The sequence below is a fragment of the Armigeres subalbatus genome, chromosome 2, assembly GCF_024139115.2.
Source record: "Armigeres subalbatus isolate Guangzhou_Male chromosome 2, GZ_Asu_2, whole genome shotgun sequence".
NCBI classification, from domain to species: domain Eukaryota; kingdom Metazoa; phylum Arthropoda; class Insecta; order Diptera; family Culicidae; genus Armigeres; species Armigeres subalbatus.
The window spans coordinates 156,121,575-156,148,252 of NC_085140.1; the positions used below are offsets into that span (position 1 = coordinate 156,121,575).

Here is a 26,678-nt window from a genome sequence, read left to right on the forward strand (position 1 = left end):
TATAAACAAAGATTCGTCGATTAATTTATATAGAAAAACCTAATCTGAATAAATGTGAATAAGAATGGAATAAATAAAAAAAGCTTTTGGTTTATTGTCAAATACATGAAATGTCGATTTTAGCTATCGTGTTTAGTCAACTCTCTCTGTCTTAAACATGTTATATATCGATACACTTGTCCCTATGTCTAACAAAAGTTAGTTCCGTCTCATATCTGGAAATGTAACATATTCCGCCTGTCCCTGCAAAATGAGTTAGAGAGAGCCATTCTAATATGATCGATCAAATAAAGATGTTGCATCAAATCTGCAACTAGTGTTTTAAAATATCCTCAAAAACGGAAGCAATGAATAAATAATCCTTGGTCAACAATTGCATTATCTAGCGGCTTATTAGTAAATGTGTGACAATTTAAAACCGTTACGCCATTCATAACAACTTGCGCAGCGTGTTATTTTATATCCACCCTAATAAAAGATTTGTGCTTACCGAACTTAAATATTTGACTATAACGAATCACCGGAAAACATTCGGAGGAGACTTTTCGTCTCTTAGGTGTCCTGCGTAAACGTGAACCTCGATATGGTACGATAACAAACCCAACGAAATGCACTTCGGATGCGCCCGCTAAGCCAGGAGCAGAGTCCTCCTGCGGTGACCACCAAAGAGCACCAGTTTTTGAGATGATCAGTATAACCAATGGTTAAGGTCTTTAAATTTTCTGCAGTGTTTTGAACTTATGTTCTAAGTAGTAAGCAAACATACACAAAACAAACAAGCAAGCAAAGCTGTTAAACATATAAATTAGCGAAATCATGCAATAAAAATAGATAACAAACACCTGTCATAAGACGAGTTTGAACAATCCCATTGAATTCCACCACTTAATTGTATCCTGACAGATACGTATTTCGACCTCAACAGTAAGGCCGTCTTCAGTGTCTTGTACTTGACTCGACTTGAAGAAAATGATCGCAGCTTACACTATTTATACTATGCGTAGGTATAATAATTTATCTAGGTACTTATCTTACTACGGTGCTTATTTCTACTCGCTTGATGCGCTTAATGCTTAGGTATAAACTTGAAGAGCCAGGAGCTACCATTTCCTTGATCTTTATTCAACAACCGCGTTTGTACCTGTCGGTAGATTTCCAAGCTCTCAGCAACATCAAGTTTCCACGGAGAAGAGACATTTCTTAAAATTTTAATGTTTGATGTCGTAATTGAATGATTTTCCTGATATACATGTTCAGCTACCTTAGACCTAAACTCATAATTTAATCCCTTATCAGTTTCCCTCTTAGCCTTACTTACTTCTGCAATATGTTCTTTGAACCTTACATCTAACGATCTTTTGTTTGACCTACATATACTTTATCACACTGTGAACAATTAATTTGATAAACCCCGGCCTTATTTAACATTTCTACTCTATCCTTTGTGGAGCCCAACAGTGTCTTCAGTTGATTGCTTCTGCTGGAGAATACTAAATCGATGCCGAATTTCCTCAGTCGATGGCGTAGCTGGTGGGTGATGTGTCGATCATAGGGGACCGATACCCTCTTCAGCGGTTCATCGATCGATGTTAGTGTTGTCAGTTCGTTTTTCCGTAGGTTCCTCTGCTTCTTGTTGATGATTGCTTGTATTGTTCTTTCCTTGTATCCATTGATCCTCGCTGTTTCCAAGATGTGTTGTAGCTCCTTCGTTTTTCCTTCTTCGCTCAGGGAATCGTCTGCATCCTGTGGATCATGTGATGAAAAGCTGCCATTTTGTGCTGATACGAATGATTTGATGTGTATGGGATGACTCTCATGGTGTTGGTGGGCTTCCTGTAGATTTCGAAGTCTAATGTTGCATTTGTTCCCTTGATGACCAGTAGATCCAAGAAAGGTAATTTACCTTCCTTTTCCTCCTCGTGGGTGAATTTGATGTCCTTATGCACGTTGTTTATCGCTTCCAAAATCCTGGGTAGATCTTTCCGGTTGATGATGCTGAAAATGTCGTCCACGTATCTCCACCACTTCTCGGGTAGTACTCCTTGTTCCTCTAGGTTGTCCTCCAAATTCGCCATGAATAATTCGCACAAAAACGGTGATAGCGGATTTCCCATAGGTGCACCCTTCGTTTGTTTGTAGAAGCTTCCACGGAATGTAAAGTAGTTCTCATTCATGCATAATCTTGCAAGCTTGAGATACATCTTTACCTTTCCTCGCCATGTTGTATCCGTCCGTTGTCCTAGTAGCCAATCCTCCAAAGGTTCAGAGCATCCTTCACTGGAACGCTTGGGAACAATGCCGCTACGTCGAATGATACCATGATGTCCTCTTCTCCGATGTTTCCTGATTCCAATATCCTCTTGGTGAACTCCTGGGTGTTTACAACTGATCTGCTGGGGAACGGCTTCGGCATACTCTGGAACTCCTTGACTAACCACTTGGCCAAGTTTTGTGTAGGGGATCCCACTGATGAAACTATTTCTCGCATCTCTGTACCTGGCTTATGTATCTTTGGTAGTCCTTTGATCCTTGGTAAAACAGGGTTCAAATCATTTTAACGCGGGCTTCTCCGATGATCGTCTTGCATTCCTTTATCGTTTTATCCGTAAGTCGGATTAGTCCGGGTAGTGGGTCCACTCTCAAATGCCTGTATGGTCCTCCGTTGATTTTTGTCGTCATCTGTTCATCGTAGTCCTCTTTGTCCATTATCACCACTGCGTTTCCTTTGTCCGCCTTCATGTAGTAAACTGGTTTCTCCTTTAACTCCTTTAAAATCCTCCTCTCGTCTTTGTTCGATGTCCCATGATGTCCTGCTTTGATGGCGTCTGCTACGATGTTTCTCACGCTATTCTGGTCCCGTTGATCAACATTTCGTGAAATCGCTGTCTCAGTATCCACGATTATCTGCTCGAGATCCGCTTTCTGGGTTGTCGCATACCCTAACCCCTTGTTGAGGTGTGCTAATTGTTCCTCCGTAAACTACTGTGTCGAACGGTTAACAACGAATCCCTCGATCATTTGTACTGTGGGGTTAGTCGTTCTACCTTCCGTCGCTGATTTCCCTCGTAGAATGGTCAATTTCTTCTTGTGCAGTCTCCTCTTCCTGTCCGCTTCACACTCTTCGGCCCGCTGTACCTTCTTTAGGAATATGTCGAAAGAATCTTGGTTCTCCTTTGCCAGCTTGAGGTGCAGGTTGTAGCACTCTAAGTTCAACCTCTCTAGCTTGGCATAGTGTCCTTGATTGACAACTTCAACAAATCCGATTCCGCCCTCTTACTGATAGATTTTTGGGATGTGAGCTCCCATCTTAATCCTATGGCTGACAGAAGTCAGCCTCTCTTTTAGCACTTCTTAAGGAAGGCCACGTCCTTAAGAATACCTGCGATCCTCCTCTTCAAATCTATAAAAGTACTACGCTCGTTCCGCTTGGATGCCATTTTGATAAGAAAATTATTTTGAGCTTTTTAGTGGAATGTTTTCACCTGTCATAAGACGAGTTTGAACAATCCCATTGAATTCCACCACTTAATTGTATCCTGACAGATACGTATTTCGACCTCAACAGTAAGGCCGTCTTCAGTGTCTTGTACTTGACTCGACTTGAAGAAAATGATCGCAGCTTACACTATTTATACTATGCGTAGGTATAATAATTTATCTAGGTACTTATCTTACTACGGTGCTTATTTCTACTCGCTTGATGCGCTTAATGCTTAGGTATAAACTTGAAGAGCCAGGAGCTACCATTTCCTTGATCTTTATTCAACAACCGCGTTTGTACCTGTCGGTAGATTTCCAAGCTCTCAGCAACATCAAGTTTCCACGGAGAAGAGACATTTCTTAAAATTTTAATGTTTGATGTCGTAATTGAATGATTTTCCTGATATACATGTTCAGCTACCTTAGACCTAAACTCATAATTTAATCCCTTATCAGTTTCCCTCTTAGCCTTACTTACTTCTGCAATATGTTCTTTGAACCTTACATCTAACGATCTTTTTGTTTGACCTACATATACTTTATCACACTGTGAACAATTAATTTGATAAACCCCGGCCTTATTTAACATTTCTACTCTATCCTTTGTGGAGCCCAACAGTGTCTTCAGTTGATTGCTTCTGCTGGAGAATACTAAATCGATGCCGAATTTCCTCAGTCGATGGCGTAGCTGGTGGGTGATGTGTCGATCATAGGGGACCGATACCCTCTTCAGCGGTTCATCGATCGATGTTAGTGTTGTCAGTTCGTTTTTCCGTAGGTTCCTCTGCTTCTTGTTGATGATTGCTTGTATTGTTCTTTCCTTGTATCCATTGATCCTCGCTGTTTCCAAGATGTGTTGTAGCTCCTTCGTTTTTCCTTCTTCGCTCAGGGGAATCGTCTGCATCCTGTGGATCATGTGATGAAAAGCTGCCATTTTGTGCTGATACGAATGATTTGATGTGTATGGGATGACTCTCATGGTGTTGGTGGGCTTCCTGTAGATTTCGAAGTCTAATGTTGCATTTGTTCCTTGATGACCAGTAGATCCAAGAAAGGTAATTTACATTCATTTTCTTTCTCGTGGGTGAATTTGATGACCTCATGCACGTTGTTTATCGCTTCCAAAATCCTAGGTAGGTCTTTCTGGTTGATGATGCTGAAAATGTCGTCGACGTATTTCCACCACTTAGTAGTACTCCTTGTTCCTCTAGGTTGTCCTCCAAATTCGCCATGAATAATTCGCACAAAAACGGTGATAGCGGATTTCCCATAGGTGCACCCTTCGTTTGTTTGTAGAAGCTTCCACGGAATGTAAAGTAGTTCTCATTCATGCATAATCTTGCAAGCTTGAGATACATCTTTACCTTTCCTCGCCATGTTGTATCCGTCCGTTGTCCTAGTAGCCAATCCTCCAAAGGTTCAGAGCATCCTTCACTGGAACGCTTGGGAACAATGCCGCTACGTCGAATGATACCATGATGTCCTCTTCTCCGATGTTTCCTGATTCCAATATCCTCTTGGTGAACTCCTGGGTGTTTACAACTGATCTGCTGGGGAACGGCTTCGGCATACTCTGGAACTCCTTGACTAACCACTTGGCCAAGTTTTGTGTAGGGGATCCCACTGATGAAACTATTTCTCGCATCTCTGTACCTGGCTTATGTATCTTTGGTAGTCCTTTGATCCTTGGTAAAACAGGGTTCGTCATTTTAACGCGGGCTTCTCCGATGATCGTCTTGCATTCCTTTATCGTTTTATCCGTAAGTCGGATTAGTCCGGGTAGTGGGTCCACTCTCAAATGCCTGTATGGTCCTCCGTTGATTTTTGTCGTCATCTGTTCATCGTAGTCCTCTTTGTCCATTATCACCACTGCGTTTCCTTTGTCCGCCTTCATGTAGTAAACTGGTTTCTCCTTTAACTCCTTTAAAATCCTCCTCTCGTCTTTGTTCGATGTCCCATGATGTCCTGCTTTGATGGCGTCTGCTACGATGTTTCTCACGCTATTCTGGTCCCGTTGATCAACATTTCGTGAAATCGCTGTCTCAGTATCCACGATTATCTGCTCGAGATCCGCTTTCTGGGTTGTCGCATACCTAACCCCTTGTTGAGGTGTGCTAATTGTTCCTCCGTAAACTGCTGTGTCGAACGGTTAACAACGAATCCCTCGATCATTTGTACTGTGGGGTTAGTCGTTCTACCTTCCGTCGCTGATTTCCCTCGTAGAATGGTCAATTTCTTCTTGTGCAGTCTCCTCTTCCTGTCCGCTTCACACTCTTCGGCCCGCTGTACCTTCTTTAGGAATATGTCGAAAGAATCTTGGTTCTCCTTTGCCAGCTTGAGGTGCAGGTTGTAGCACTCTAAGTTCAACCTCTCTAGCTTGGCATAGTGTCCCTGATTGACAACTTCAACAAATCCGATTCCGCCCTCTTATTGATAGATTTTGGGATGTGAGCTCCCATCTTAATCCTATGGCTGACAGAAGTCAGCCTCTCTTTTAGCACTTCTTAAGGAAGGCCACGTCCTTAAGAATACCTGCGATCCTCCTCTTCAAATCTATAAAAGTACTACGCTCGTTCCGCTTGGATGCCATTTTGATAAGAAAATTATTTTGAGTGGAATGTTTTCACCTGTCATAAGACGAGTTTGAACAATCCCATTGAATTCCACCACTTAATTGTATCCTGACAGATACGTATTTCGACCTCAACAGTAAGGCCGTCTTCAGTGTCTTGTACTTGACTCGACTTGAAGAAAATGATCGCAGCTTACACTATTTATACTATGCGTAGGTATAATAATTTATCTAGGTACTTATCTTACTACGGTGCTTATTTCTACTCGCTTGATGCGCTTAATGCTTAGGTATAAACTTGAAGAGCCAGGAGCTACCATTTCCTTGATCTTTATTCAACAACCGCGTTTGTACCTGTCGGTAGATTTCCAAGCTCTCAGCAACATCAAGTTTCCACGGAGAAGAGACATTTCTTAAAATTTTAATGTTTGATGTCGTAATTGAATGATTTTCCTGATATACATGTTCAGCTACCTTAGACCTAAACTCATAATTTAATCCCTTATCAGTTTCCCTCTTAGCCTTACTTACTTCTGCAATATGTTCTTTGAACCTTACATCTAACGATCTTTTTGTTTGACCTACATATACTTTATCACACTGTGAACAATTAATTTGATAAACCCCGGCCTTATTTAACATTTCTACTCTATCCTTTGTGGAGCCCAACAGTGTCTTCAGTTGATTGCTTCTGCTGGAGAATACCAGAGTATGCCGAAGCCGTTCCCCAGCAGATCAGTTGTAAACACCCAGGAGTTCACCAAGAGGATATTGGAATCAGGAAACATCGGAGAAGAGGACATCATGGTATCATTCGACGTAGCGGCATTGTTCCCAAGCGTTCCAGTGAAGGATGCTCTGAACCTTTTGGAGGATTGGCTACTAGGACAACGGACGGATACAACATGGCGAGGAAAGGTAAAGATGTATCTCAAGCTTGCAAGATTATGCATGAATGAGAACTACTTTACATTCCGTGGAAGCTTCTACAAACAAACGAAGGGTGCACCGATGGGAAATCCGCTATCACCGTTTTTGTGCAAACTATTTATGGCGAATTTGGAGAACAACCCAACAACCCACAGGGACGATTAGTACTACCCAAGAAGTGGTGGAGATACGTCCACGACACTTTCAGCATCATCAAATGGAAAGACCTAACCAGGATTTTGGAAGCGATAAATGACCCACAAAGAAGAAAAGGAAGGTAAATTGCCTTTCTTGGATCTACTGGTCATCAAAGGGACAAATGCAACATTAGACTTCGAAATCTACAGGAAGCCCACCAACACCATGAGAGTCATCCCATACACATCAAATCATTCGTATCAGCACAAAATGGCAGCTTTTCATCACATGATCCACAGGATGCAGACGATTCCCCTGAGCGAAGAAGGAAAAACGAAGGAGCTACAACACATCTTGGAAACAGCGAGGATCAATGGATACAAGGAAAGAACAATACAAGCAATCATCAACAAGAAGCAGAGGAACCTACGGAAAACGAACTGACAACACTAACATCGATCGATGAACCGCTGAAGAGGGTATCGGTCCCTATGATCGACACATCACCCACCCGCTGCGCCATCGACTGAGGAAATTCGGCATCGATTTAGTATGCTCCAGCAGAAGCAATCAACTGAAGACACTGTTGGGCTCCACAAAGGATAGAGTAGAAATGTTAAATAAGGCCGGGGTTTATCAAATTAATTGTTCACAGTGTGATAAAGTATATGTAGGTCAAACAAAAGATCGTTAGATGTAAGGTTCAAAGAACATATTGCAGAAGTAAGTAAGGCTAAGAGGAAACTGATAAGGGATTAAATTATGAGTTTAGGTCTAAGGTAGCTGAACATGTATATCAGGAAAATCATTCAATTACGACATCAAACATTAAAATTTTAAGAAATGTCTCTTCTCCGTGGAAACTTGATGTTGCTGAGAGCTTGGAAATCTACCGACAGGTACAAACGCGGTTGTTGAATAAAGATCAAGGAAATGGTAGCTCCTGGCTCTTCAAGTTTATACCTAAGCATTAAGCGCATCAAGCGAGTAGAAATAAGCACCGTAGTAAGATAAGTACCTAGATAAATTATTATACCTACGCATAGTATAAATAGTGTAAGCTGCGATCATTTTCTTCAAGTCGAGTCAAGTACAAGACACTGAAGACGGCCTTACTGTTGAGGTCGAAATACGTATCTGTCAGGATACAATTAAGTGGTGGAATTCAATGGGATTGTTCAAACTCGTCTTATGACAGGTGAAAACATTCCACTAAAAAGCTCAAAATAATTTTCTTATCAAAATGGCATCCAAGCGGAACGAGCGTAGTACTTTTATAGATTTGAAGAGGAGGATCGCAGGTATTCTTAAGGACGTGGCCTTCCTTAAGAAGTGCCAAAAGGAGGGGCTGACTCCTGTTGGCCATAGGATTAAGATAGGAGCTCACATCCCAAAATCTATCAGTAAGAGGGCGGAATCGGATTTGTTGAAGTTGTCAATCAAGGGACACTATGCCAAGCTAGAGAGGTTGAACTTAGAGTGCTACAACCTGCACCTCAAGCTGGCAAAGGAGAACCAAGATTCTTTCGACATATTCCTAAAGAAGGTACAGCGGGCCGAAGAGTGTGAAGCGGACAGGAAGAGGAGACTGCACAAGAAGAAATTGACCATTCTACGAGGGAAATCAGCGACGGAAGGTAGAACGACTAACCCCACAGTACAAATGATCGAGGGATTCGTTGTTAACCGTTCGACACAGCAGTTTACGGAGGAACAATTAGCACACCTCAACAAGGGGTTAGGGTATGCGACAACCCAGAAAGCGGATCTCGAGCAGATAATCGTGGATACTGAGACAGCGATTTCACGAAATGTTGATCAACAGGACCAGAATAGCGTGAGAAACATCGTAGCAGACGCCATCAAAGCAGGACATCATGGGACATCGAACAAAGACGAGAGGAGGATTTTAAAGGAGTTAAAGGAGAAACCAGTTTACTACATGAAGGCGGACAAAGGAAACGCAGTGGTGATAATGGACAAAGAGGACTACGATGAACAGATGACGACAAAAATCAACGGAGGACCATACAGGCATTTGAGAGTGGACCCACTACCCGGACTAATCCGACTTACGGATAAAACGATAAAGGAATGCAAGACGATCATCGGAGAAGCCCGCGTTAAAATGACGAACCCTGTTTTACCAAGGATCAAAGGACTACCAAAGATACATAAGCCAGGTACAGAGATGCGAGAAATAGTTTCATCAGTGGGATCCCTACACAAAACTTGGCCAAGTGGTTAGTCAAGGAGTTCCAGAGTATGCCGAAGCCGTTCCCCAGCAGATCAGTTGTAAACACCCAGGAGTTCACCAAGAGGATATTGGAATCAGGAAACATCGGAGAAGAGGACATCATGGTATCATTCGACGTAGCGGCATTGTTCCCAAGCGTTCCAGTGAAGGATGCTCTGAACCTTTTGGAGGATTGGCTACTAGGACAACGGACGGATACAACATGGCGAGGAAAGGTAAAGATGTATCTCAAGCTTGCAAGATTATGCATGAATGAGAACTACTTTACATTCCGTGGAAGCTTCTACAAACAAACGAAGGGTGCACCTATGAAATCCGCTATCACCGTTTTTGTGCGAATTATTCATGGCGAATTTGGAGGACAACCTAGAGGAACAAGGAGTACTACCCGAGAAATGGTGGAGATACGTGGATTACATTTTCAGCATCATCAACCGGAAGGATCTACCCAGGATTTTGGAAGCGATAAACAACGTGCATAAGGACATCAAATTCACCCACAAGGAGGAAAAGAAAGGTAAATTACCTTTCTTGGATCTACTGGCCATCAAGGGAACAAATGCAACATTAGACTTCGAAATCTACAGGAAGCCCACCAACACCATGAGAGTCATCCCATACACATCAAATCATTCGTATCAGCACAAAATGGCAGCTTTTCATCACATGATCCACAGGATGCAGACGATTCCCCTGAGCGAAGAAGGAAAACGAAGGAGCTACAACACATCTTGGAAACAGCGAGGATCAATGGATACAAGGAAAGAACAATACAAGCAATCATCAACAAGAAGCAGAGGAACCTACGGAAAAACGAACTGACAACACTAACATCGATCGATGAACCGCTGAAGAGGGTATCGGTCCCCTATGATCGACACATCACCCACCAGCTACGCCATCGACTGAGGAAATTCGGCATCGATTTAGTATTCTCCAGCAGAAGCAATCAACTGAAGACACTGTTGGGCTCCACAAAGGATAGAGTAGAAATGTTAAATAAGGCCGGGGTTTATCAAATTAATTGTTCACAGTGTGATAAAGTATATGTAGGTCAAACAAAAGATCGTTAGATGTAAGGTTCAAAGAACATATTGCAGAAGTAAGTAAGGCTAAGAGGGAAACTGATAAGGGATTAAATTATGAGTTTAGGTCTAAGGTAGCTGAACATGTATATCAGGAAAATCATTCAATTACGACATCAAACATTAAAATTTTAAGAAATGTCTCTTCTCCGTGGAAACTTGATGTTGCTGAGAGCTTGGAAATCTACCGACAGGTACAAACGCGGTTGTTGAATAAAGATCAAGGAAATGGTAGCTCCTGGCTCTTCAAGTTTATACCTAAGCATTAAGCGCATCAAGCGAGTAGAAATAAGCACCGTAGTAAGATAAGTACCTAGATAAATTATTATACCTACGCATAGTATAAATAGTGTAAGCTGCGATCATTTTCTTCAAGTCGAGTCAAGTACAAGACACTGAAGACGGCCTTACTGTTGAGGTCGAAATACGTATCTGTCAGGATACAATTAAGTGGTGGAATTCAATGGGATTGTTCAAACTCGTCTTATGACAGGTGAAAACATTCCACTAAAAAGCTCAAAATAATTTTCTTATCAAAATGGCATCCAAGCGGAACGAGCGTAGTACTTTTATAGATTTGAAGAGGAGGATCGCAGGTATTCTTAAGGACGTGGCCTTCCTTAAGAAGTGCCAAAGGAGAGGCTGACTCCTGTCAGCCATAGGATTAAGATGGGAGCTCACATCCCAAAATCTATCAGTAAGAGGGCGGAATCGGATTTGTTGAAGTTGTCAATCAAGGGACACTATGCCAAGCTAGAGAGGTTGAACTTAGAGTGCTACAACCTGCACCTCAAGCTGGCAAAGGAGAACCAAGATTCTTTCGACATATTCCTAAAGAAGGTACAGCGGGCCGAAGAGTGTGAAGCGGACAGGAAGAGGAGACTGCACAAGAAGAAATTGACCATTCTACGAGGGAAATCAGCGACGGAAGGTAGAACGACTAACCCCACAGTACAAATGATCGAGGGATTCGTTGTTAACCGTTCGACACAGCAGTTTACGGAGGAACAATTAGCACACCTCAACAAGGGGTTAGGGTATGCGACAACCCAGAAAGCGGATCTCGAGCAGATAATCGTGGATACTGAGACAGCGATTTCACGAAATGTTGATCAACGGGACCAGAATAGCGTGAGAAACATCGTAGCAGACGCCATCAAAGCAGGACATCATGGGACATCGAACAAAGACGAGAGGAGGATTTTAAAGGAGTTAAAGGAGAAACCAGTTTACTACATGAAGGCGGACAAAGGAAACGCAGTGGTGATAATGGACAAAGAGGACTACGATGAACAGATGACGACAAAAATCAACGGAGGACCATACAGGCATTTGAGAGTGGACCCACTACCCGGACTAATCCGACTTACGGATAAAACGATAAAGGAATGCAAGACGATCATCGGAGAAGCCCGCGTTAAAATGACGAACCCTGTTTTACCAAGGATCAAAGGACTACCAAAGATACATAAGCCAGGTACAGAGATGCGAGAAATAGTTTCATCAGTGGGATCCCCTACACAAAACTTGGCCAAGTGGTTAGTCAAGGAGTTCCAGAGTATGCCGAAGCCGTTCCCAGCAGATCAGTTGTAAACACCCAGGAGTTCACCAAGAGGATATTGGAATCAGGAAACATCGGAGAAGAGGACATCATGGTATCATTCGACGTAGCGGCATTGTTCCCAAGCGTTCCAGTGAAGGATGCTCTGAACCTTTTGGAGGATTGGCTACTAGGACAACGGACGGATACAACATGGCGAGGAAAGGTAAAGATGTATCTCAAGCTTGCAAGATTATGCATGAATGAGAACTACTTTACATTCCGTGGAAGCTTCTACAAACAAACGAAGGGTGCACCTATGGAAATCCGCTATCACCGTTTTTGTGCGAATTATTCATGGCGAATTTGGAGGACAACCTAGAGGAACAAGGAGTACTACCCGAGAAGTGGTGGAGATACGTGGACGACATTTTCAGCATCATCAACCGGAAAGATCTACCCAGGATTTTGGAAGCGATAAACAACGTGCATAAGGACATCAAATTCACCCACGAGGAGGAAAAGGAAGGTAAATTACCTTTCTTGGATCTACTGGTCATCAAGGGAACAAATGCAACATTAGACTTCGAAATCTACAGGAAGCCCACCAACACCATGAGAGTCATCCCATACACATCAAATCATTCGTATCAGCACAAAATGGCAGCTTTTCATCACATGATCCACAGGATGCAGACGATTCCCCTGAGCGAAGAAGGAAAAACGAAGGAGCTACAACACATCTTGGAAACAGCGAGGATCAATGGATACAAGGAAAGAACAATACAAGCAATCATCAACAAGAAGCAGAGGAACCTACGGAAAAACGAACTGACAACACTAACATCGATCGATGAACCGCTGAAGAGGGTATCGGTCCCCTATGATCGACACATCACCCACCAGCTACGCCATCGACTGAGGAAATTCGGCATCGATTTAGTATTCTCCAGCAGAAGCAATCAACTGAAGACACTGTTGGGCTCCACAAAGGATAGAGTAGAAATGTTAAATAAGGCCGGGGTTTATCAAATTAATTGTTCACAGTGTGATAAAGTATATGTAGGTCAAACAAAAAGATCGTTAGATGTAAGGTTCAAAGAACATATTGCAGAAGTAAGTAAGGCTAAGAGGGAAACTGATAAGGGATTAAATTATGAGTTTAGGTCTAAGGTAGCTGAACATGTATATCAGGAAAATCATTCAATTACGACATCAAACATTAAAATTTTAAGAAATGTCTCTTCTCCGTGGAAACTTGATGTTGCTGAGAGCTTGGAAATCTACCGACAGGTACAAACGCGGTTGTTGAATAAAGATCAAGGAAATGGTAGCTCCTGGCTCTTCAAGTTTATACCTAAGCATTAAGCGCATCAAGCGAGTAGAAATAAGCACCGTAGTAAGATAAGTACCTAGATAAATTATTATACCTACGCATAGTATAAATAGTGTAAGCTGCGATCATTTTCTTCAAGTCGAGTCAAGTACAAGACACTGAAGACGGCCTTACTGTTGAGGTCGAAATACGTATCTGTCAGGATACAATTAAGTGGTGGAATTCAATGGGATTGTTCAAACTCGTCTTATGACAGGTGAAAACATTCCACTAAAAAGCTCAAAATAATTTTCTTATCAAGATAACAAACGTCAAATAACAACGATACGATATGACTAGGTTTGGTAGATTACTACAACTGTAGTGGTTGTTTTAAGGAGTCAATATTTTGAACAATCAGGACTAGAAGGTTTGCGGACATATTGAAAAAAAAAAGTGGTTGACAACGTATATAATAGCGATCGTGGTGACCTAACATTTTTAACTCTTGACATTACTGCCGTAATCTGGAAAAGTGACGTAACAGCCATTTTACAACATGCATGTTTTCCATTTTTCTGTTGAAGAGCTCGATGAGTAGTACTCGCTAACACCATTTTTGGAAAATGGCGTATACGTCACTTTTTCAGATTACGGCAGATTAACCGCACCATATTGCTTCGACGTGAAATCCGTATCCGTTTTCCGTTGAAAATAGATTTGTGAAATTTTACCAAACAGTAATTTTCTCACTTGCCCATTTTATTTTATTGGTTCAATTGGGCTTTTGCATATTTTTTAATTAGCCTTGAACTGGCCTTCTTCTTCTTCTTCTTCTTCTTCTTCTTCTTCTTATTGGCATTACATCCCCACACTGGGACAGAGCTGCCTCGCAGCTTATTGTTCATTAAGCACTTCCACAGTTATGAACTGCGAAGTTTATAAGCCAGGTTACCATTTGTGCATTCGTATATCATGAGGCTAACACGATGATACTTTTATGCCCAGGGAAGTCGAGACAATTTCCAATCCGAAAATTGTCTAGACCGCACCGGGAATCGAACCCAGCCACCCTCAGCATGGTCTTGCTTTGTAGCCGCGCATCTTACCGCACGGCTAAGGGCCCTAATAAACCTTTAAAAATATCAGCTCAATTTCCCTTTTTATTGAAAATATATATTTTTTGCCTTTTAAAAAGCAATACATAGACGGCTTGTTTTGATAAGAAATTGCAGACATTTGTATAATGTATAGTCTAAAACATCTATTTTATTCAATAAAATCATTGGCAATAAACCTATGTAGGTATCTATGTGGAATTTAACATCGTGACTAAAACAATATTAATTGAAGAATTCAAAGGTGTTTAACCCAGCTTACCCAGGCATTTTTTGATTGACAAAAAAAACTTTTTCTTCAATGTCTCAAAATGGAATAAAAAGCGGTATTTTCGTTATTTCATACCCTCGGCATACAGATTATGAACTATTTTTATAGATCCATGTTGAAAAGTGAAATCAAAATGTTTTTGTTCTGACTGAGGCGTTGAGGGTTCACCTTACTTGCGACCTATCTTGCCCCATCCTACTCCACAAATGCAAAAATGGTAATATGGCTTAGAAATCTCGCACAACAACTGTGGAAGTGCTTGATAAAGTTGATAAACACTGAGCTGTGATGCGACAATGTCTCTGTGGAGAAATAGTTTCCATTGGTGGCCATTATTCCGAGTTCCGACGGGCCTGAAAGGGTTAATAAACCGAACGAGCATTATGAGCAATGCAGCGAATGAGTTCCGTTTTGTTGTTATTCAGCGTCGCCGCATAATGGAACGTACACACGGTCAAGCAGTTTGACCAACATTGACTCCACCTCTCGTTTATTCAAACATCCATTAAGGTCTGAGGGAAGCTCTCTCGCGGTAGAGCGCTGTTTTAGAAACAAAATGTCTATAACTCGGAATTGGGAACGAATTTCGCTTATCCCAACTGACAATCTCTTTGAAATTTATCAAGGAATGTTCCTACAAAATTTCATGGACCTACTATTTCCCAAATTTGAATTAAGCTCTAAATACTGAACTATTGTAGAACTGAAATTTTCGCTTCTCAGTATACCTCTCCGATGATTTGAGGCACAAAGGAACCGAATTTCGCAAAACCCAACTGACAAAAGTTTTTAATTTTTCCAACGATCATTTTGATGTAATAAAAAGTATATGTCACCGCAATAAATTTTGAAGGAAGCTCTTTTTACTTCAACCAAGTTTTTTAAATTCCATACAAAAGCTACCATTTCGGGAGAGCAGCCAACAGCATATTTTCTTGTGGCGCACGACAGGAAAGGAGCGATGAGAGCGGTAGAAAGACCGTCAACTTTGTATCTAGCGTGACATTAGAAAAAAGCGTATTCCTATTTGCGAACACGAGGATACCAAATATATAAATTGAAATCAAATATAGGAATGAGATGATATAACAATTGAAAATAAATAAGCAAATAAGACAAATAAAACAAATAATACAAATAAGCAAAATAAAGCAAATAAGTCAAGTAGGACAAATAAGCCAAACAAGACTAATTTTTACGGAAGTCCTTCCAGGTATTCCTCCAGAAGTTTATCCGGGAATTCCTTCAGTAATTCCTCCTGGAATTCCTCCGTAAGTTCCTCCAAAAATTTCTCCGGAAGTTCCTCCAGGAATTCCTTCGGAAGTTCCTCCAGTAATTCCTCCGGATGTTCCTCCTGGAATTCCTCCCGAAGTTCCACCAGGAATTCCTCCGCAAGTTCCTCCAGGAATTCCTCCGGAAGTTCTTCCAGGAATTCCTCCGCAAGTTCTTCCAGGAAATCCTCCGGAAGTTCCTCCAGGAATTCCTCCGGAAGTTCCCCCTGGAATTCCTCCGGAAGCCTCCGGAAGTTCCTCCAGGAATTCCTCCGGAGGAATTCCTGGAGGAACTTCCGGAGGAATTCCTGGGGGAACTTCTGAAGGAATTCCTGGAGGAACTTCCGAAGGAATTCCTGGAGGAACTTCCGAAGGAATTCCTGGAGGAACTTCCGAAGGAATTCCTGGAGGAACTTCCGAAGGAATTCCTGGAGGAACTTCCGAAGGAATTCCTGGAGGAACTTCCGAAGGAATTCCTGGAGGAACTTCCGAAGGAATTCCTGGAGGAACTTCCGAAGGAATTCCTGGAGGAACTTCCGAAGGAATTTCTGGAGGAACTTCCGAAGGAATTTCTGGAGGAACTTCCGAAGGAATTCCTGGAGGTACTTCCGAAGGAATTCCTGGAGGTACTTCCGAAGGAATTCCTGGAGGAGCTTCCGAAGGAATTTCTGGAGGAACTTCCGAAGGAATTCCTGGAGGAACCTCCGAAGGATTTCCTAAAGGAACTTCTGAAGAAATTCCTGGAGGAACTTCTGAAGGAATTTCTGGAGGAACTTTCGCAGACAATTCCTGGAGGAACTTCCGAAGGAATTGCTGGAGGAACTTCCGAAGGAATTCCTGGAGGAGCTTACTTTATTTTTCTTCTTAGTCTTATCTATCTTATTTGTCATATTTGTCTTATTTTTCTTATTTGTCTTACTTACACCAGCACCACTGTTATCACACAAATAATTTTCAAAGCTTGTGTGGAAACCTTGTACAGAAATGCTCTTACGATATTTTCTAATGTTGTTCTAGAAACGGCTCATGTTTTCATTTTTCAAAACCAGCTGGAGTTTGTTTATTTTGATTTCCTCATTGCGTGATTGGTCGGCGCTGCTGCTGTTCTCTCGCCGAACCACTGCATGAGTGATAAATTTCTTCCCCATTGTTGCCAATTCCTTTTGTTCTCCGTTTACGGCAAATTCTCAAGCAATTGTAAACTGCATAATGATGAAATAATTTTGGCGACACTGACAGCGTCATTCTGGCGGGCTGAATTGGGAAATTTTCTCTCTCAGAGAGTGCTAGCACGTGCTTTTTTAACGGAAAACCCTTCCCTCAGACCTTAAGTTTTGCCATAAGCGGCACGAACAAATTCATTCGACCAACGATATCACACACGAACGATCGAAACGCCAACTGGAGCACCAACCATCAAAAAATATAAGGGGATTTGTGCAACTTCACTACAAATGCTCAAACATGTTCGGCGAACCTTGACTCCATCCCCGACAACTCAAACCAAAATCAAACCGTTTTATTTTTTTCCAACCGAGCCCCCAACTGTCAAATGGTTGCTCGAACAACTCCACACACGTTCAAACAAAGCAGCAACCGAAGCGTTTTCTTGGGGGCGGAGTCAATGTTCGTCGAACTGCTTGACTGGTGTGTACGTTGCATAACACACACAGCGTGAAGAACGGCAATGGCGATGTCATGTATGTTATTAACAGAAGAGCAAAAAGGAATAAACGAAGATGGTCTCCATCGTATATGAAATTGCGTGTGACTGTAATCATTGTAAAAGTTTGAATATCATTTCTGTTACGAGCGTTGTGAATCATTGTATTGAAATCGCTGTTTCATCATCGTTTGCATAAATCGTTTTGCCGTTCTCTACCAAACGTCCGCTAGCCTATAGAGGTAGAGAGCAGAAAGAGGCTTGTTGTGGGGGAGAACTAGATTGTATGTTTATTGTATTGTTTATATGTTTAATTATTAATGGAAATATACTTTTAGTTAAGTTTGTTCACCAACCCACTTATGAGATCGTTTACTTGCACCCGGAGGGTGTAACATATCTCACAATCTGTTAGAAATAAAATATGCACACCTCTGTGTGCATATACTTTGCTCTTTACAATGTAATCACTACACTTATATATACCTTCGCTACGAATAATAAAGCAGTTCAACTACACCAATCAAGCGTTCTATACGAGCTTCGAATATGGTGTCAGAGTGATTTTTTGACCCACGATAAAAGACGTTGCCTGATATATGATCGAAATAGTATCAGAACGAACCGGAACGTAAATTTGTGTTTTACAATGTCGAATGCCGAAAATGAAAATTCGCGGCAATCGCTGATATCATCCGCAGCAGCAGCTATAGTACCCGCCATCAATAGCAGCATTCCATTCCCGGAGCCTCTCAAGCTGACTGGAAATATACAAGAGAACGTGGAAAGCTTCCGCGATGCATTCGATATCTATCTAATTGCATCCGGACTCGAGTTTCGTGAGGAGCGAGTTAAAATAGCAACTTTTAAAGCTGCGCTCGGAACAGAAGCAAGAAAGATTTTCAACTTGTTGCCTTTGACAGAAGATGAAAGCAACACTGTGGCTTTATGTATGGAGTCGCTTACAAGGAATATGGTTCCACAAAAAGACGTGAAGCTAGCAAGGTATGAATTTTTCCAGTGCCAACAAGAAGCAGTCAATTCCAGTGGTGAATTGGAAAGTATGACTCAATTCATCAATCGCACGAGAGAATTGGTGAAATCGTGCAACTTTGGTGATCTCGAGGACGAAATGTTGCGCGATAAAATCATCATGGGGATACGTGACATTGCTCTCAAGAAACGATTCATTGAGCAACAGAATTTGACTTCAGCAATGGTGATTAAACGGTGTCAAACGGAGGAGGCGACCCGAGCAGAAATGCAACGCAACAATTGGTTCGAACAAGGTACGTCTTCCCACGCCATCAACAAGCTGGCGAACAAAACAAGAAAGTGTGCTTTCTGTGGCAGAGCTTACCACAAGAAGCTGTCAGATTGCCCAGCTAGAGGAGCGACGTGTAACTACTGCAAACAAAGGAATCACTACGCTGTAGTATGCCGCAAGAAACAAGAAGATTCCAGTGAACAAGGCCCTTCAAGATCAGTGAAGAACAGACCTAAACAAGTGAAAACTTTCTCGAGGGAGGATCGTGTTGACGATAACGATAGTGATGCGGAGTTGGAGTCGAATATGCAGTATCTATACAGTTTCGGGAGGAACGACGACCAGATGTTGACAGCCAGCATCACCTTCTTCAGTGCATCCAATCAACCTGTTGCCGTAAAATGTATTCTGGACACTGGAGCTACATGTAGTGTCATTGGAGTCAACAACGCGAAACGAATTCTTAATGTGAATGAATTGAAGATGGATAAACAACAAGCGACATTTAAGGTGTTTGGTGGTGGCTCTGTCAAATCATTGGGAAGAGTGATCATAAGATGTGTTCATAACAAGGTTATCTACAATGTAGTATTCCATGTCGTCAATTTTGCACAACAGCCGCTTTTGTCAAGGAACACCTGTCTGCAGTTAAAGTTGATCCAGTTGTGTTTTTCAATTACCAAGGAACATACGGCAGCAGCACAACAAATTGTCAACAAATATCAGGAAGTATTCGACGGACTAGGTAAACTGGATGGTAGTGTTCATCTAGAAGTTGACAGCAGTGTAAAGCCCGTCATTCAACAGCCTCGCCGAATTGCAGTGACACTAAGAGATCAGCTTCGCAAAACAATAGCCGAAATGGAGCGAGAAGGAATAATAGTTGAAGAAAAACAGAACACAGACTGGGTCAGCAATCTAGTCTTGGTGAAGCGTAACAGTAAGATTCGTGTATGTATTGACCCTGTTATGTTGAACAAAGCACTGAAGCGTCCACATTACCAAATGCCAACCGTAGATGAGCTACTTCCCGAACTCTCGAAGGCAAAAGTGTTCACAACTGTAGATGCTAAATGCGGTTTCTGGCAGATTAGTCTTGACGATGAAAGCTCTCGCTTGACGACTTTCTGGACGCCTTTTGGACGCTACAGATGGCTCCGGATGCCGTTCGGTATCTCTCCGGCGCCGGAAATTTTTCAAAGGAAGGTGCATGAAATCATCCATGGATTACAAGGTGTTCGAGCGCTAGCAGATGACATCATTATCTTCGGGTGTGGTGACAGTATGGAGCAAGCAATGTTGGACCATAACATCAAACTGGAGGCGCTGTTGATTCGTATGAAGACCCACAATATGAAACTCAACAAGGAAAAAATCAAGCTTTGTCAGGAAAATGTAAAGTTTTTCGGACATGTGTTAACATCTACCGGAGTGAAAGCGGACCCTGATAAAATCAAGAGTATTTTAGGCATGAGTGTTCCTGAGGACGCACAGAGTCTCTTGAGGTTTTTAGGAATGATCACGTACCTGACGAAGTATTTGCCCTCTCTAGCAACAGTAGCTGATCCATTGCGCAGGCTGACTAATAAAGCAGAACCTTGGAGTTGGAACGAACAACACGCAAGTGCATTCCAACAGTTGAAGGATATGGTAACATCAGCACCTGTTCTTCGATATTATGATGCACAAAAGGATGTAACAATACAATGTGACAGCAGCAGTGTCGGACTTGGTGCAGTTCTTTTACAAGAAGGGCAGCCTGTGGTGTACGCATCAAAGACCTTGAGTTCGACAGAGCGAAGATACGCCCAAATCGAGAAAGAAACGCTTGCCATCCTATTCGCCTGTCGCAAGTTTGAACTCTACATTCTTGGAAAGCCCGTGACTGTCCAAACAGATCACCTTCCGTTACTTAAGATCTTCGAGAAGCCGCTGACCCAAGCACCACTTAGGCTTCAACGCATGTTGTTGGGACTGCAACGCTACAAGGTCACACTGTGTTTCAAACCAGGAAAGGAGGTAATAATTGCAGACATGTTATCCCGAGCAGCCATTAATGACGATGACAACACGTGCCGTGACATATATGACATATACGAACTGGAACATGTCAACGCAATTGAGTATATTCCTATTTCGGATGAACGTGTACAGCAGCTGAAGAACGAGTCCAAACAAGATCCTGAGATGCAAACCATAATTCAATACATAGTGGATGGATGGCCCAAAAAGAACGAGGTTCCAGAAGCCGTACAAGTGTATTGGCCATATAAGGACGAGCTAAGTACACATAATGGATTGGTATATAGGAACGACCGAATATTGGTACCTCGGACTTTTCGCAGGCAGATTCTTGAAAAACTTCATCAAGCACATTCTGGAATTGAAACAACTTTGAAACTTGCGCGTGATACAGTATTTTGGCCTGGGTTAAATGACCAAATTCGACAGCAGATCCAACGTTGTGATGTATGTAGCAAGTTCGCACCAAATCAGCTTCCACAGCCCATGCAATCTCATCAGATTCCAAGTTATCCATACCAGAAAATCAGCATGGATCTGTGTGAGATAGAACTAGGAGGTAGAAGAACAATCTATCTTATCACCGTTGATCACTATTCTGATTATTTTGACATTGATGAGATGACCTCAATAACAACTAGTGCAATCATCAGGGTTTGTAAAAGAAATTTTGCCAGATTTGGAGAGCCTCAATTCGTGTCTACCGACAGTGCTGTACAGTTTGTCAGTGAAGAGTTCCAGAATTTTGCGAAGGTGTGGAATTTTAAGCATACCGTTTCAGCTCCATATCACCAACAAGCGAACGGCAAAGCGGAGTCAGCGGTGAAAATAGCCAAGATGCTGTTAAAGAAAGCCTACGAGTCGAAACAAGATTTCTGGGAGTTGTTGCTGCAGTGGCGAAATACACCGAATAAAACCGACAGTTCTCCAGCGCAGCGGTTGTTCAACCGGCGAACCCGTTTCGGATTGCCAATGTCAGATGAGAAATACGTGCCGAAGGTGGAAGAAGGAGTAAAAGAGAAGATAAAGCGGATTCATCAACAAGCAAAGCTGTACTACGATCGAAAAGTTAAACCGTTGCCACCCCTGGAAATTGGTGATCCTGTTTTTGTTAAGTTGAAACCTAAGGATAAAGAGTGGAAGCAAGCAACTGTGATGGATCCTGTCTCTGATCGTTCCACAATAGTAGCAGTTGGTGATCAACAATATCGTCGTGACAATACGCTTATTAAATCTAGACAGTCTCCAGAAGTCATTCCTTTCAAGCTGGAGCCGGAGTTCACAGAGCCTCAATCAATCATCGTAGATAGTTCGATCGCAGAAGGTCCATCTCGTCCAAAACGCACAGTCGTCGTGCCTAAACGATTTGAAGATTTTAAAATGTTTTAATTTTGTTCTTTTAACAAAAGAAAGAAGATGTTAGAAATAAAATATGCACACCTCTGTGTGCATATACTTTGCTCTTTACAATGTAATCACTACACTTATATATACCTTCGCTACGAATAATAAAGCAGTTCAACTACACCAATCAAGCGTTCTATACGAGCTTCGAATACAATCTACTACCATGTGCTACAAATACGATTTCGATGCTAGCGTCAAGTGTGAGAAGTGTCGAAAATGGCGCCACTTTGAGTGCGTGGGCGTCGATAAAAGCGTCGCCGAGCTTGTCTGGCTCTGTGCGACCTGCCTGTGGAGAAGTTCTATCCATCCGGTAACACATTTCTACAGTGATTTTCACACACTCTGGTCGATATGAAGCTAGTAAGACAGATTGGTAAGTTAGAAAAGACGAAGTTGACCAAAAGTCGTATGACTAAGTAACTAGCGCATGACGAGATAGAAGAAGAAGAAGAAGTCGATGACATTGATGATTCGACAAAAGTAGAAGATCAAGGACAGAAAAAGGTAGGCGAGAAGCGGAGACGAAGACGAGGATGATGATCAGGTTGATTTGTTGCATGTGTTGTCAGACATTATCGGTCAGCCAGCCGCGTGAAACGTGCCGAATCTGTTCCGGTCAAGAAGACCAGTCGCGTTCTTGAATGCATGAAAAAAAATGTTGGTGTGCCGTCGGCGGAGTCGACGCGAACATTGATGGAACTTAGAGAACTCGAAAAGTGGAATCGACTGGAGGAATCGAAAAGGGAACCAGCGAAAGATGGACGACTGCCGATTTTTCGGAATTGAAGGATGGCGCGAAGGCTGATGTGGCAAAAGGAAGATTTGTTTCCGAAAAAACTTCGGAGCAACCTGAAGCCACCGAAACCACACAAGGCAGAAGTTGCTGGATCCGACGTTAGTCTTCCACGGTCATCGTTCGTTATTGCCAATTCTTCGGATAAGGAATTCGATGTCATTCCGGAGAGCGTCTCTACAAGAATGAAAGCAACGGGGACAGGACCATCTCGTCTGCCGATTGCGTCGAGGCAGGTGTTTCCGAGAAATTTGCCAAAGTTCAACGGTGCCGCCGAGGAGTGGCCGATTTTCTCCAGCGCGTATGAGCTCATTGAGCAGGCGAACAAGTCGACTACAAGAGGCTTTGACAGGCAGAGCTTTGGATACGGTTCGAAATCGTCTTCTATTGGGAATCCAGAAATCTTGTCGACAAGGTTGGCAAACCGGATCCAAGAATTAGACCTAATACGGAGATCTTGGAGTCTGTAATAGAGTTCGGAGGCGCAGTAGAGGAGTTCACGCAGCACCTTACAGCGGCAGGATTGACTAACTATTTGAAAAAAAAACAGATTCTGATGCAGAACTTAGTTCAGATGCTGACTTCGTACTATGCTATGAAGTGGGTGGACTACAAATGACGCGCTCTGTCGGTCGACTTGGAAACATTCAAGGCTTTTATGGAAAGTCTCGTCGAAAAGGCTCTGGAAGCAACCTTCGAGAAGGTGAAAGTAAAAGAGTATAGCAAGAAATGAGAGCACCCGAGAACAAAAGTATTTGTACAAGCAACGAGGGTTAAGCATGGTGCAAGAGTTATGATAAATTCAGAACCCTCAAATCAACAGCAATACCGTGATGTAAAATGTTCTGTGTGCCAAAACCTAGGTTACTTTGGGCGACACTCCTAAGTTGTCTTGAAGCAAAGTGTAGCAGATCGGTGGAAAACTGTGGAGCGATCGATTTTCTGCCCGTGTTCCATGTACGAATGTACAATCATGGAGATCTGCCTTGTCGAATAAGAAAGCGCTGCTTGATAGAAGGGTGTCCTAAGTTTCACAATTCACATTGGAAGTTCGATGCAATAGTCATCGGCAGCTGAACTCGAAAGTACTGTTTGGCATGGTACCTGTCACATTGACAAATGGAAGCAGGCTCGTCTGTGACGATTTTGTGGATGCTCGAACAGTAAAGAAGTTGTATCTCCCTTCCCAACGGGTGGACGCGGAGGATTATGTAAGTTTTCCGCATAGCAAAGCAGTGGGTGAAAGTTCTGGAAAAGGAGGAAGCTATGTGAATGTCGAATGTTCAGCACCACGGAACTACGCTGCCGCGATTCGCATAAGAGTCTCATGTCACCAACCCACTTGAGGTCGTTTTCTTGCCCCGGAGGGTATAACATCCTTACACGCCCTATTTATATAATTGGCAATATTCGCGTTGATGATTGCTTCGTTGTTCGATTTGGATGATTTAATGGTTTTATTAAAGTTAATTGCGAAACATAAGAACATTTTTCTACTAAGGTCCCCTAATTATTCCAATTTGCCTTATTCAATTTTTGTCTAAGACTGCCTGATTGACAAGACTGACCTTTAAGGTGAATCGCGTTGGAGCCCAATTTCAAATCTACATAGCACTTTTGAGGGCACATAACTTGAAAAGTAAACGACAGACAAAAGCAAAAAGTAGTTTTTCACTTTTGCTCACTTGCAGCATACATGAAAAAATGGTTTCCAGATGTGCTAACCGCCTAAATATTCACATTTGTGCGAGCAAAAACGCGAGGTGAGAGATAGCACGGCCATTGTGGCTGCCATTTTTGGACGCCGCCGTAACTCACCTTAAGTGGTCTTGTTGTGTAGGGGTTGACACGCCTATATAGATAGTAGGAGGTTGAGGGTTTGAGTCCCTTCAAGACACGTGGATTATTTTTCGCAAACTTCATATTAATTTGTCCATTCCGAAACATGTGCTGTGCATTTGAGCAGCCAAGATATGCAGCGAAAAATTATTATTGGTAAAAGAAGAGCAATCCTAAGTAATATTCAGTCCGAAGAATATTCTTCAAAAAATATACCTAATATTCAGCCTAATATTCAATAGGTACCCAATGTTATGGCAAAAGCAGCCATAGATTAAGGTATTTAGTTCTTAGTTCTTTTAGTCCCTTTGTTTCAATGACTATAATAGGATTAGCATGCGATTAATATAATGGGATTAGCATCAGAGTGCGTCTAATCAATAGACCAAAGTATGTAGCAGCTCTCATAAACCCTCTTAACAGAGGATCAACCTTAGTTTGCAACAGATGTATCTGAACTTCCGTCACAAGCGTTTTGAGTGTTGTTGTCACTTGACAGAGTTTAGCACCAAACAAATAATCGACAATACTCACTGCTGATGCCATGGTTTTTGTTTTTCAGAATTATGGACAACTATGATAAATGAAACAAGAATAGATTTTCTAAAAAAATACACTTTATCTGTTTTGCATTCCATAGAACCAAGAAAACAAACAAGCAATAAATAAAACTTATAACTAAATCACACTCATTTTTTACCAATAGATTGCAAGGCACTATTAAATAATAGATCTACTTCATGCGATTAAAAAACACTCGGAAAACGGGCAGTTATTAAGCCTGTGAAATGACGTTAAACATAAATCAATGAAATAATGATAGAATGTGACGTGCGAGACAACGCGTACCTAAGGTTAACGTAGTGCTAAGCATGCTTAACTACTAATAACAGCCACAACATTCGCAAAGCTGGGGTAGAATAACTGATAAAATATCAGTAAACCGTTTTGAAAAGGATATTATAAACTCCATGGTGAGTGGCCTCCATTAAGGTACGACACATACGTGAAGCCATCTTTGCATTTACCCCGTATTGAGTAATAGTAAGGCAGGAACGAGTGAAGAACGAATCTGTTACGAAAGTAGCGTCCTATAGATTAAAGTTGCATTAAGTTTTAAACACTATGAACCCACTTACCCTCTTCGTTCGTAGAAAAGTATTGCGGTTTGGTTGGTCGTTAGCACATGCAAGAATATGGCCTTTACTTTATGGCGCTCGGCCGTCGTTAGGTGGTTGATGAGAGAATCCAGCAGCAGTGATCCAATGCCATTTTGACGGTATTTGCGATGTACGCCCAATGATAAAATATAACCTATGTCGGCGTCCCGGCCCATTGATTCCGACAGGATTCCTCGGTCCTAAAATGAAGATATTTTTAAAACCTGCCAATCAGTGCAACTTTTTTTAAGGCTATTTTTGTCCCCTTGGGCACTACGCGAGCAGATTCCTTTATTTTTATTTTATTTATATTGTGGATTTACTTGACCAATGGATTCGAAGGTCGGTTCACTTGCCTATTTTAAACGTTCCCTTTTCCAGCAAGGTTTGCCAAACTCAATAAATGTTTGGTAGATTACCTTGTTTTTTGCTCCTTGTCTATCAAAACATCGGAAAAAGAAAGAGAAGTCCGAGGGAAACAGCAAAAAGCACGTGGCAGATTTGTCAGTTTTGACAGATTTTACTATGAATACGGGTGTGATGGTGAAAA

General features: G+C 42.0%; 1 protein-coding gene across 1 annotated transcript; it reads right to left on the reverse strand.

Annotated features, from left to right (window-relative positions):
• LOC134211058 (N-alpha-acetyltransferase 60-like) lies at positions 1-26,354 on the reverse strand. Its single transcript, XM_062687623.1, has 3 exons — positions 26,108-26,354; positions 25,930-26,040; positions 1-691 (listed from the first exon to the last, which is right to left on the reverse strand). Exons 1-3 carry the CDS (start codon positions 26,302-26,304, stop codon positions 553-555), a joined length of 447 nt encoding a protein of 148 aa, XP_062543607.1. The 5' UTR covers positions 26,305-26,354; the 3' UTR covers positions 1-552.
• Positions 26,355-26,678: the final 324 nt, after the last annotated feature.